At 35.2% G+C, this 13,064-nt stretch overlaps 1 protein-coding gene across 13 annotated transcripts in view; it reads left to right on the top strand.

The window, feature by feature from the left end:
- The window catches only part of HDAC9 (histone deacetylase 9), a 1,141,821-nt gene that overhangs the window by 454,115 nt on the left and 674,642 nt on the right, over positions 1-13,064 (top strand). For 8 of the 13 annotated variants that reach the window (XM_060196121.1, XM_060196126.1, XM_060196123.1 and 5 more), the window contains one exon: positions 11,248-11,310. In XM_060196121.1, coding sequence (XP_060052104.1) covers positions 11,248-11,310 — 63 coding nt within the window. Of the gene's footprint in view, positions 1-10,397; positions 11,003-11,247; positions 11,311-13,064 lie in introns of those variants that run through there. The other 5 variants (XM_016192754.2, XM_007533636.3, XM_060196124.1 and 2 more) reach the window with 4 other exon arrangements.

Here is a 13,064-nt window from a genome sequence, read left to right as displayed (position 1 = left end):
AATATGATAATTACTTTCAGTAAGAAAGGGAAAAGAAAAAGATAGCAATTGAAATCCTTTGTAACTGTATTTTAGAAACCAAACATTAGTGCCTACATCCAGTGAGTTTCTTAACATCAGTGCCTCTCTCCAGCCTTGTTCAGTTGTCAGCTCATGGTGGGAATCATTCTCTCAAAATTGTACCTGAAATACATCCCTTTCTTTAGGGTTTCCCACCCCTGGTTCAGCTTCCACTACAATATGTAATGCTTGATTGTATGCTCTGCATTAGTTCATACACCTTTGTAGCCACTGACCAAGCTACACTGCTTGGATTTAGGTTTTGTTTTGGGTAAACAGGCCAAGTGACTTCTCCCAATAAACAGTTACACATATTGATACTAACAGTAGATGATGGTAATGATTATCATGATGGAACAGTTATAAACTAACATGGATATCAAATGGTTTGCTTATAATATTCTCATCCCATAAATTTCTAGAGTTGCATATTTAATAGTATGTGCTTGTTTTTCTAGAATAAAGTTATTGTGTTATAACTGTCATATTTTGGGGGCAATTATTATTTCATAGTGTTCAAAATTTATAAAGTACTTGAGGGATGAACACATAGCCTCTGTAGTTTTCATCATGCTTTTCATTTTCACTGCAAAGTTGAGATAACAGAGTAACAATCTTGCTCTTTCTGACAAGATAAAAGGTCCGAACAGTGACATATCCATAGCATACCCTGTCACATTGTTAAAGGATCTCTCTAGCTGCTATATTTCTGGAATGTATTTCAGACTATTTTCCCTGTAAGTGGATTTTCCCCCCTACCAACAGAGCCTTGCACTTGTGTAATTTAACAATTTCTGTGACACAATTTTAATTTCTTTTTTTTTGCTTCTGTGCTTATTTTGTTTTTATTTATAAAAAAGAAGCATTAAAAAAAACATAGGATAAGAGGGGTACAACTCCACACAATTCCCACCACCAGAACTCTATATCCCATCCCCTCCCCTGATAGGTTTCCTATTCTTTAACCCTTTGTGAGTTTGGACCCAAGGTCATTTTGGAATACAGAAGGTGGAAGGTCTGGCTTCTGTAATTGCTTCCCTGCTGAACATGGGCATTGACTAGTCAATCCATACTCCCAGGTTGCCTCTATCTTTCCTTGGTAGGGTGGGGCTCTGGGGAAGCAGGGCTCCAGGACACACTGGTGGGGTTGTCTGTCTAGGGAAGTCTGGTTGGCATCATGCTAGCATCTGGAACCTGGTGGCTGGACAACAGCTTCTAGCAGGCTTCCCCAAGATTCCTGGCTCATCAGGGGTGTCACTCCAAGCCTTTTCCTTTCATTTTTTTAAAGATAAAAACTGGTAAATACAGAGAGAAGGGGAGAAGAGGAGGAGAGAGAGGAAGAGAGAGAAGGAGAGAAGAAGAGAGAGAGGGAGAGAAGAGAGAAGAAGAGAGAGGGAGAGGGGAAAGAGAAAGAAGGGAGAGAAGAAAGAGAGGGAGAGGAGAGGGCTAGAGCAAATACAACATAACACTTCGATTGTTCATGGAACTCCCTGTGCTGTGGTATTCTCATGTGCAGAGGCTAAACCTTAAGGTTTTGTTCCTGGTATGGTGTAAACCCTATACCAAATGAGATCTCTCACAGCCCCTTGTATTTTTGTCTTGATCTTAGCTATCTTTCAGCAACAGATGCTTGAAGTATTGCTATATTGGGCTGTCGGAAAAATCATGATATATTATACTATGATTTTCTATTCAAAAACGCATCAAAATATAGTACCAAAAGAATCTTCATACTTATCTGATACCGGTCGTGTTGGATCTGTGAACTGAGTTTGTCTAAGGGAGGAAAATCATGTGTATAAATTAGATTTGTTAAGCGACAGCAGGTAGGATGAGGAGAGATGCTATATAAAATGACAGAAATTGCTTACCTGAGATTTGTCTGTGAAAATAAGTGTAGAAAATATGTGTTGAATTGTATAAATACTAGACTCACTATACACAGTTATGTAGATTCACATGCATCTATTTAATCAACACATATGGAGTGCTTATTGTTTTCTAGGCAACATGTGCCACATGTATAGACAAATAGCAATTGTCTACTCTTAACTTTCTGGGGTCTATCTGGGGGAAGTAGATACAGAAGCAAATTCCTTAAAAAAGTACTCAGGGATTTACATTGTGATTGAAATAAAAACAGACGAAAGTTGAAGCTCAATCTAATATTAGGAATGTTTTCTTCTATATATTTTAGAATTCTGGTCTAGTATCCAGGAAGTTCTAGTGCTTTGGTGATTATTCTTCTGTCTCTTCTCTCTGTTTCTGTATCTCTATTTGAATAAAAGTTGCCTATGAGTAGTGAAATCACATAAGTAACTGAAATATATGTGTGTGTCCTCCTTTGTCTTGAAACTGAGATAACTGATAAGGCTACACTGCATAAACAACATATATACATTCTCTAGTAAACATGATGGATTAGTTAAGGTTGGTTTGTTTACAAATATATTTTGGAGAAAGCAAAATGGTGTTTTATTATTAGTGTGAATAATTACATGGTATTTAATGTAAAAGTGAATTTTCTGGTTGATACATATTTATATTTACATTCACATTAATTAGTGCACTAATCTGAAATTAGTGAAATATCATTTTAAAAATCATATATATATATATATATATATCTGTGGTCTAAAACTATTGTTATGAGTTTTTTTAATTCATTAAGTTAAAAAAAATTGAGCATGTGGACAATAATCAATGCAACTGATAACCAAACATTTTAAGGAGCTCTACAGTAAATATTTATTTATTTAGATAAAAATTTTATAGTTTATAAATGCAATAACTGCTTTATTAGGAAATGTTGATTTAGATTGCTCCTGTCATAGAAATACAATTCCAATCTCCCCAAGTTGGATGTCACTACAGCTCACCCTCCAGCCAGGACTTTAAAGATAATTCACAAAAAATGTTTTAGTACTTTGATCATTTAAATTGAAGTAGATGACAATGATTCACATAAAGGAATCTATGCATGATTATTTTTATTTTGTAAATATTTATTTATTTACTTATAGGATAGTGGCTGACCCAGAAATTGATAGAGAAGAGAGAGGTAAAGAGGAAGAGAGAAAGATAGAAACCTTTAGCATTGCTTTACCTCTCATGAAGCTTCCCCCACTACAGGTGGGGCCAGGGGGCTTGAACCCAGGTCCTTACACATTGTAGCATGTGTGTTCTGCCAGGTGCATCATCACCCTGCCCTCAAGATTATTTTTCTTATAGTCTGATGCCTGACCTTCTTGTACTAGTTATTCTATTCTGTGAGACAACAACAAGACAAAGAAAGCAAATGGCAAAGAATAGAAGTACACTTGATTTCAACAAAAATCTTTTATTCAGATAAGTTCTTAGTTTTTCAAAACTGTGATTGCTTGATTTGAATAAACTTATTGAGACTAATCATGAGATATAATAATAAAAGATGGTAAAGTGAATTAACAATGACTACACTATTAATGACTTGCTTCAAATCACTGATTGTGTAATAAGATCTTCTGGAGAAGGGATAACAGTTATTGCACAGATATTTATCTAGTAGCATAGTAAGAACAGGATAGATATGGTGATATAGAAGATGGCACATTCCTTCAATTTGCTAAATGAAGCTTTTTCAACCATAAGTAAGGGGCTCGATGTTTAATCAAATGCATTTTTTTTTTAGAATTGGTATAGTCATTTGGAAAAAGAAGTTTTCAAGTACTTTAATAATTTTGAATTAAAGTCTCATAGAATATTTTTATTAAATGATAATAGCTACTATTTATTGAATATTCATTAGATAGACATAATTTTTTTTATTTAAGAAAGGAGACATTAACAAAACCATGGAATAAGAGGGGTACAATTCCGCACAATTCCCATAACCCGATCTCCACATCCCACCCCCTCCCCTGATAGCCTTCCCATTCTCTATCTCTCTGGGAGTATGGATCCAGGGTCGTTGTGGGTTGCAGAGGGTGGAAGGTCTGGCTTCTGTAATTGCTTATAGTTTTATACTCATAACAACTATGCAAGATTTATTAATTTTAATTCATAGTGACAAATTAAAGATTATGGAATACTGACATAAAGTCAACAGCTGAATGGTATTTTTCATGACTATTTTTTCTAAAACTAGAAAGAACTATGAAAGCATAGACTTTCATATTTATACGCATTTTCATATTCATGAACTCTACTGTGGTTGTTAAAATAATAAGTGCTTAGTACAGAAATGACTATCCTGCAAGAAGTACCTCCCTATGATTCTGTCATAAGTTCAGTAAGTTGTTTTGTCCCACTGAATAAAGAACTTCGCATCAACCATATTGTTTTCTCTGCCAGGCCTGACTTTTCTTATTTCTAGGATATTTATCTAATGAAATAGTTGCAGAGATTGACGTGTAACTGACAAATACTCAGAAAAACAGAATCTAGAATGAAGTATTTTATTTGAGCAAAGTATTCCACCTTTAGTATTCAATGCTGAGATCTTCATTCTTTTCATACCTTGAATATTAATCACCTACATTCTCTGAGTTCAATTATTTTCATTTAAAAACTTTTTCTGTAATAATACTGGCTAATTTCAAAGAGGATAGGTCATCTAATTGTTACCATGGGAAATATCAGCTAATCTTCTGGTTCACAAACTTAATTGTGCATCAAAATGATTGGAAAGGTTTGGTTTGTAAAATCTATTTCTCTGAGAGATTTCCACGTTAATAGTTCTTCATAGGCCCAATAAGGTTCATCTCCAACAAGTTCTTGGGGGAACATGATGCTGTATTAGCACCTTAAAATAAATCTTGATCATCACATACACTTTAAGGAAAATTTAGAGAAGTTATTTTCAGTCAACACAAGATCAACAATTTAGAATTTTTATTGTTTGATTAATTTTCATATGAAACAGTAACCCTGGAATTTCACCAGAACCCACTTTGTGGCAATGTTTCCTCATCTGTAGAAGTGGTAATACAGTGGCTTAAATGCACATGGCGCAAGAACCAGAGCAAGGATCCCAGTTAGAGCCCCCCTGGGTCCTCACCTGCGCGGGGGGGTGGGGGGGGGTGGGAGGAGAGGGGTCACTTCACAAGCAGTGGAGCAGATCTGTAGGTGTCTATCTTTCTCTCTTCCTCTCTGTCTTCCCCTCCTCTCTCTATTTTTCTCTGTCCTATTCAACAACAATGATAGCAGCTACAACAATGATAAATAACAAGGGCAACAAAAAGGGAAAAAAAGTACCCTCCAGGAGCAGTGGATTGCAGGCACCAAGCCCAAGCAGTAACCTTGGGGGAAAAAAAAAGAAAAGAAAAAAAAATCAGACTAGTAAGATAACTAGCATTTAAAAAATAATAAATAAATAAAATAAATAAATAAACCTAGGAGACAAGAGAGGTAGCACATAAGTCTTGCATGTAATAGGTCCCCAAGTTAAATGTCCAGCACTGCACTGTCCCAGAACTGGACACTAGTCTGGTCTTTACTCATTGAATAAATAAATGTATAACTTTAAAAATCATTACAATGCAATTTTTATCCCTTTCTGCCCTATTTGCTGGGTGTCTATCAAAACCAAATGTATCGTGTGTAGCAAATGTTTATTATTTACGGCTTATAAATAGTTTGACAAATGTGAAGATGGGAGAAAAACCAACATGAGTAAGAGAGGAATTTCAGTTATTGGTGAGTAAATTATAGCTTTCTTCTAAAGCACCCTTCAGTATTTCAGGCAAATAAGTTTTAGGTCTTACTGAATATAGAGTCTCGAAAAACGGGACTTGTTACTTCATGAGAAGTCTCTCCTTGATTATAGATGAGTAGAAGATATATTACCGTGGTAGAATAAATCTGGTTATACTATTTTCTATATTTCTCTTCAGTGGAATCTTCAGTCATCAGTTAAGACTGATTGCAGAAAATGATATGTGAGCTTGGTTTCTGGAAATATTTAGATGTAAGAGGCTATTATCTATTTTTGTCAGCATGCAAATTATTGTAATTATCATAACTTTAAGTATTTTTATTAGTGGTTTAATATAGATTTACAAAATTGAAAGATAACAGGTAGGCAGGGTAGATAGCATAATGGTTATACAAAGAGACTCTCATGCCTGAGGGTACACAGCCCCAGATTCAATCCCTTTTACCACCATAAACCAGAGCTGAGCAGTTCTCTGGAAAATAAAATAAAAATAAAATAGTAAAATAAAATAACAGAGGTATAATTGCATGCCTTTCCCACCACCAGAGTTCTGTGTTCCTATTCCTTCCATTGGAAACTGTGTTCTCCCAAGATCACAGATAAGGGTTGACTATTATTTCTATAAATTACCTGTATTTATATATATTTGCCCACTTTTTGCCTATGGTCTTAACTTATCTTGCTTTCTAATTTACATGTTCATCCTTTCTTTCCTTTGCTCTTCTTCTCTCTCCCTTCCTTTCTTTCTTTCTTTCTTTCTTTCTTTCTTTCTTTCTTTCTTTCTTTCTTTCGCTTTTTCCTTTCTTTTTAATTTCTTCTCCTCTCTCTAGGACCAGATGGAATTGGAGTTAAGAGCCCATTGGTCAACTTCCCCTACCATTTATACCTTTGGGAGTTTGGACCAAATTCTTTTTGGGGTGCAGAAGATGGAAGCTCTATTTTTTGTAATTGCTTCTCCACTGGACATAGGCATTAGCTGGTTGATACATACACCCAGCCTATTTTTATTTTCCCCTAGTGCGATAGGGCTCTGGAGAGGTGAGGTTCCAGGACACATTGGTAAAGTCATCTGACCAGGGAGTTCAGGGTGAAATTATGATGCTAACTTTTGAGTGACATTTTGCATTAGAACTTGATGTCTATTACTACCTTCTACTACATTGAAACCTTTTTTTTTTGCTTTCTTAAATTTTATTTGAATAAATATTAAATATATTTTATTTATTTCCAGAGTGTTTATTCACTTGGTTTAAAACTGATACATTGAGATTTTTAAAACTCCCCAAATATCTATTCTAGCATGATAGTTGTATAACATTTTATAATTCATGTATTATCAAGTATATCTTTTATCTTCACACCACTACAAATAGAAACCTAGTCTTTAGTTACATTTCTTTTTTTTTTTTAATTATCTTTATTGGATAGAGGCAGCCAGAAATTGAGAGGGTAGAGAAAATAGGGGGAAAGAAAGAGTGTCACCTGCATCTGTGCCTCACCACTTGCAAAGCTTTCCCCCTGCAGGTGGGGTTGGAGGGGACTGGAGGCTCAAACCCAGGTCCTTGTGCATTGTGACATATGCAATCAACCGGGTATGCCACCACCCGGCCCCATCACATTTCTTTGCCAAGATTGTTGAGATGATGTGAATATAATTAACATTCTTAACAGTTCTTTGATAACTAAACTATGGTGACTGCTATACTTGGTAGTGGCTATCATTTTGTAATAATAGTCCAATGTATTATTATTCCAAACTATGTTTTCCTCTTCTTTTTTTTCCATTAGGTTTATCACTGGGGCTTAATATCTGCACAATGACTTCATTACTCCCAATGACCTTTTTCTTATTGACATAAGATGAAACAGAGAGATAGAGCAGGAAGGACAGAGGGGAAGCATACCATAGCATTTCTCCACAGTTTGTGAAACTTCTTCCTGCAGGTTGGAAACAGTAGCTTAAGTCTGAGTCCTCTACCACCTCGCCTGTCAAACCATGTTTTCATTGTCAAAAGTTTAACAACAAGACAGTTAATGTTAAAATAATAATAATAATAATAATAGTGAAAGAATGCAAGGTAGATATGTAAATATATCTCAAGTTAATTACCATGGTCAAAATGAAAAAGATATCATATTTATACTATTTTTTCCTTTTTAAAAAATTTCTTTATTGAGGAATTAATGTTTCACATTCAACAGTAAATATAATAGTTATCCATATAACAATACAACCCCCACTAGGTCCTCTGTCATCCTTTTGGACCTGTACTCTCCCCCTCCCCAGAGAAATATTTATACTACTTTAAGTGGACTGTCTTATCCTTGAATGTCTGAGAAATAGGATAGTTACTAATCACTTTTCTGTAGTTTTATTTTTTATTTTATGATTATAAGAGCTCAGAGACTAATTTTACATGGTTGGGTTTGAAGATATAATTTAAATGTAAAATGAAAAAAATGTGGAATTATGCTACAGCAGTACTGGAATTATGTTACCCTCATCATGTATTGATCAACAGTTTTGCATATTCTGTTCAAAATAACTGAAACAATTAGATAGGGGTTTCATTTTTTTCATCACTATATAATATTAATACTTATTTTGAATAACTCAGATAATCATTTACATCATTATAATAATAGTTACTATGGCAGACTCTATCACATGAATGGTGAACTCCCTGGATTAGAGATTACCCAGTAGAGATTAATCACATGGTTTAGTATTAACTATATAATTGATTGCTTTTAGCGAACTTTGTAACCTTGTATATGTCTTCATAACTTTTCATGAATAAACTAGGGTGTTTCTTTGCACTAGATGAGTAAATTCCAGTGACTTTTTTTTATTATTAAGATGTCATTATAGAAAAGAAATATGCATACTCTGATGTAAACAGATTTGACCTGGCTGCTGGCTGGGTGAAGACCACAATGAGGCAATTAATAGGTGTCCTGCTACACTTGGAGATAGAGTTTGGACAGCATTGTATATAGTACCTAAATTTCCTTCTATGTCTAAAATACTATGGTTGTTTACATTATTCATGAGGTAACATTGCTGATAGTGTTTCCCTCCTCTGAATTCTGCATTCCAGTTTCTTTTTTTTCAGTTTTTTTTTTAAATATTTTATGCATTTAATATTGGATAGAGACAGAAAAATTGAGAGAGGAGGAGAAGGTAGAGAGGGAGAGAGAGACACACATCTGCAGCCCTGCTTCACCACTTGTGAAGCTTTCCCCCTGCAGGTGGGGACCAGGGGCTTGAGCTGGGTCCTTGAGCACTGTTGTGTGTGTGCTTAACCAAGTGGGTCATCAGATCCAGTTTCTTAGTGGATTGAACTTTACTTGCAATATTAAATGGAATTAAATTATAATTTTTTCACATTGTCAGAAACCTAAGATTTTTTTGTTTGTTTGGCTGAAGTCAAATGAGTTTTGTAATAACTTATTTTTATTATCTTGTAATTTTTCTGTCCAAATATAATTCTGTAGCAAGTAGGAGTTAATCCATTGAAGAATGTAGTGCCATTTTTTTTTTTTCAACAGTGGGTTAGCTGCCTGATGACAACATGCTTCCTCCATTCCATCAAAACACTAGGTCCCTTTATTCTCTTTCCTCTACCCTATACTCTGTGGTTGACCAAGATGGAACAAGGCCATTTAATTATTCTGGGAACTTTAAAACATTCTCAATTTTCCTTTCCTTTTTTCTTGTGCTACTAATGCCTTGGGATTTTCCTTGCTGATGTTTTAGACAAGGGGAAGAGTTCCCATGACCAGTGGATTATCACTTACTGGTTTGTCTTTGGGAGTAGGTAGGTGTTAGCATCCCAATTTATGATATCAGATTTATTAATCATATAGAAATCATGGTGTAATTGTACATCAGACTATAGACTTTCTAGTATTATATTTTAGTTTGCTTTATATGTGAATTTTATGTGTGTAGGTTTGGGATCTATAAAGTATTTAAAAATATATATATATAAATATATATAATTGACATCTGTGTTTCAGGCAACCAATGTAGAAATGATCAAAGACATCCACACACAAAATTTGACCACGTTCATTTACTGATCCACAGGTGCATAGAGCCAGTAATTCTGGACACATCCATAAAAAAAAAAAAAACACCAGCTGAATTTAACCAGAGTGACTAAAATAGATGGGAAATTTTCAGATATAAAATACTTTTTTTTTCCATTTATATGCAAGTACAAAAGGAACTGAATGCATTAAAATTGATAGGTATTACCACTATCACATTAGGGCTTGTAAAGTGGACAATCGCCTTGCATAAATAGAAAGTACAAATTCAAGCTGGTTCTTCATAAACATTTTATTCTGGGGAGTGCATCTTTTCTGAAACTACCTCTACTAAACCTCCTGTCAGTCTTGAAACTAGAAGGCAGAAAAGCTTCTAGTGCTACAGCCAACTGCAGTGTAGCCAGAGAAACAGGCAACAAAAATAGAACACCAGGATTGCTGTGCGTGGGTGAGGCAGAAACCACATTATGAGCAAAAGCTTCCAGTATTATTTTAGAACCAATACAGAGCTCTGCACTTCTCTCTCTTCCAAAAACACATACTACAAAAATAAAATTAAATGTATGTGCATTTGCCCTCTTGGAATTATGTTTTTTTTTTTTTATTTCCTTTTCTTTGGAAGCAAATCGCCAGTATGGAAACATTGTATGTAAAGCAAGATGAGTGGGAGGAAAGAGTTAATTGCTTTTAAGATCCTGCAATAGAGAATTATGGTTTGAAAGATAGAGGCTGGACAGCTGGGTTTGCTGGGGTATTTTTAAATGCATTAATGCAGGCTCCAATCACTCGGCCATGCTTGACCTATTTTTGGCTCAGGCCGACCATTGTTCTATTTCTGTGCCTGTGGGCCATGCCGTTGTTGATTCATATGCAAATGGATTATCACTACCTTTAGCCAACTTGAGCTGAGAGAGACCAGGGAGAGGGAAGAGACACAGACAGATAGGAGAAGGGCACCAGCTAAAGCCACTTGCAGGACTGACAGTTCTTACAAGGAAACTAGCAGTCTGAAGATCTATAAGCCAGGTTTAATTGGTTTCTTTTCCTCGTGGGTAGAGCTAATATTTTTCTACTTATTCTGACAAGGCAATAACCCTGAAGCACATTCCTATTTCCCACCTGCTTTTAGTTTCCTGGATGACCTAACCAGCAAAGAGCCATAGCATCCACTTGGTCCTACTTAGTACACAGGTTGGTAACACAGGAAAAAGTGTCTAGCTCTTTTTAAAAGTGTGAGTCCATTTTTATAGAAAGGAAATAATTGTTGAAGTTGATCCTCTATTACTTCTCCCAGAGGAGGAGGGAGGACCAGGACCAGCGAGGGTAGCTTCTGGGGCCCTTATGCTGAGCTGAGCTGAATTTTTCTTGTTGCTGAACTAAGAGTGATTGGAATATGCTGCAGACAATTTACGAGAGTGACTCGTGTTTTTCCTCAGATGGGGTGGCTGGACGAGAGCAGCTCTTGGCTCAGCAGAGAATGCACAGTATGATCAGCTCAGGTAAGATTCTCTTTCATAACTGAGATGTTTTTTGTGTGTTTGAGAGGGGGCTGACGTGAAAATGTAGCTAAGAAAAGCACCTCTCTTAAGGATTTGCTTTTTGGTGTTCATGTTGCTGTTTTTCTTGGTGCAAGTCTGTAGGGTTTAACTTAGATCCCTTCCATTACTGTTTCTCTGTATATTCAGCCTGTTTAGGGATGGCTGCTTCTGAACGAAATTGCACAGCTTCTGATGAAGGATGAAACTGAGATAAGTAAAATGTAGTTAGGGGTATTTTGCCTTACTCTGCAACTAGAAAAAGCTCTTGACTGAATGTAAGCACATCCTAATGGGACTTTAAAAATAGGTAAGTTCATATTAGGGGCTTCAGTTTAAATTGCAGCCTCCAGTAGCCTGGTTTTATGTTTACTGTGTGCATACAAGAAACATCTATTTATAGACTTAACTTATGAAATGTGTTTGCTACAGAGTTGTGAAGGTACTTTAAAGTGGCTCTTCCTCATCAGCAGAAAGTACAACTATTTAGAGAGAAATAAAATCATGATTAACATATAGTTATTTTTTTATTTTCTTAAAGAACCTTTGGTAAGTCTACCATTGTCAGACAGATACAATAGCATAACACACATGTAAAGGTGTTCAATGCAGGTGTGGTGCTTTAAAGAATGTAACAGAGCAGATAACCAGTTTCTAGTTTCTCTGTATAAGTGCTTGTGCCTTCAAGGACACATGCTGATGGGAGATGTTGCTTGTCAGTTTTATCAATCTCTATTTGCTAAAAAGAGAATACTCTCCAGGCAATATAATTTAACTAGATGCTTTTTATATTTATTTTTGACAGCTAGTTGGTAATGCTAGCCAGATCATAATGCTTCAGGGATTTTCTATTTTGTTCATTTTCTGAATACTTCCATTCTAAAGTAACTTAAAGTTCTCCATAACATCTTCTGAGTCATAATTACGGCTCATATAAATGTAGATTTCCATGATAAGGATGTAGCATTTTGCTGTGTAGAGTGAAATATGAAAGAAATATTCCACAGGTTGTTGTAAAATCTGGTTTAATGTTGACAACGTCCCCATGTATGAATCTTTGTTTGAAACAAATTTTTATTTTTTTAGATCACTAGTAGTTACCATGATGTGGAGACCTTTCTGTTGACTCAATCTTCTCAATGAATCAAAAATATTAATTTTGTAAGCTAATGTGTTCAGACTTAAGTGACTACTCATATTAGTAAGTAGTATTTGCTTATTTAAAGCAAGCAAACCAGAATTAAAATACAGTCTGTTATCTTCATGACAATAAAGTTGACAAGAATTTTGGAAGGGATCAACATGTATGTCTTTAATAGTATTTTATTTTGAAAGTATCGACTGGCTCTCTTAAAAATCATTATTTTAGATATCTCTTTAGTTCTAGACTTCTTCCTTTTAACCCTGGCTTCAATATTCCCAGTTCAGTATCTCAAATGGTAGCAACAAAGTTGTACCTTCTGAACAAATTGTTGATATTAACTCTTGCAACAGGTGTGTCACAAGCTTTACTATTTCTTTACATGTTTCATAATTGTACTTAAGTTTACTCTGAGTTTAGTTAATTCCCCTGATATTTAATGGCTTTTATGTAAGTCATTATTTTTAAGCAGGTACAGGACTGAGATTGTGTCATTGTCAGTTCGCAGGAAGCAACATTTAACTACTTGCTATTAAATGGAAAGTAATGTAGATTGACATTCACTCTCAGAGCTGTC

This window comes from Erinaceus europaeus, chromosome 8 (assembly GCF_950295315.1).
Source record: "Erinaceus europaeus chromosome 8, mEriEur2.1, whole genome shotgun sequence".
Taxonomy (NCBI): Eukaryota; Metazoa; Chordata; class Mammalia; order Eulipotyphla; family Erinaceidae; genus Erinaceus; species Erinaceus europaeus.
Note: the sequence above shows the minus strand (reverse complement) of the source record. Positions and strands in the feature narration are given on the sequence as shown.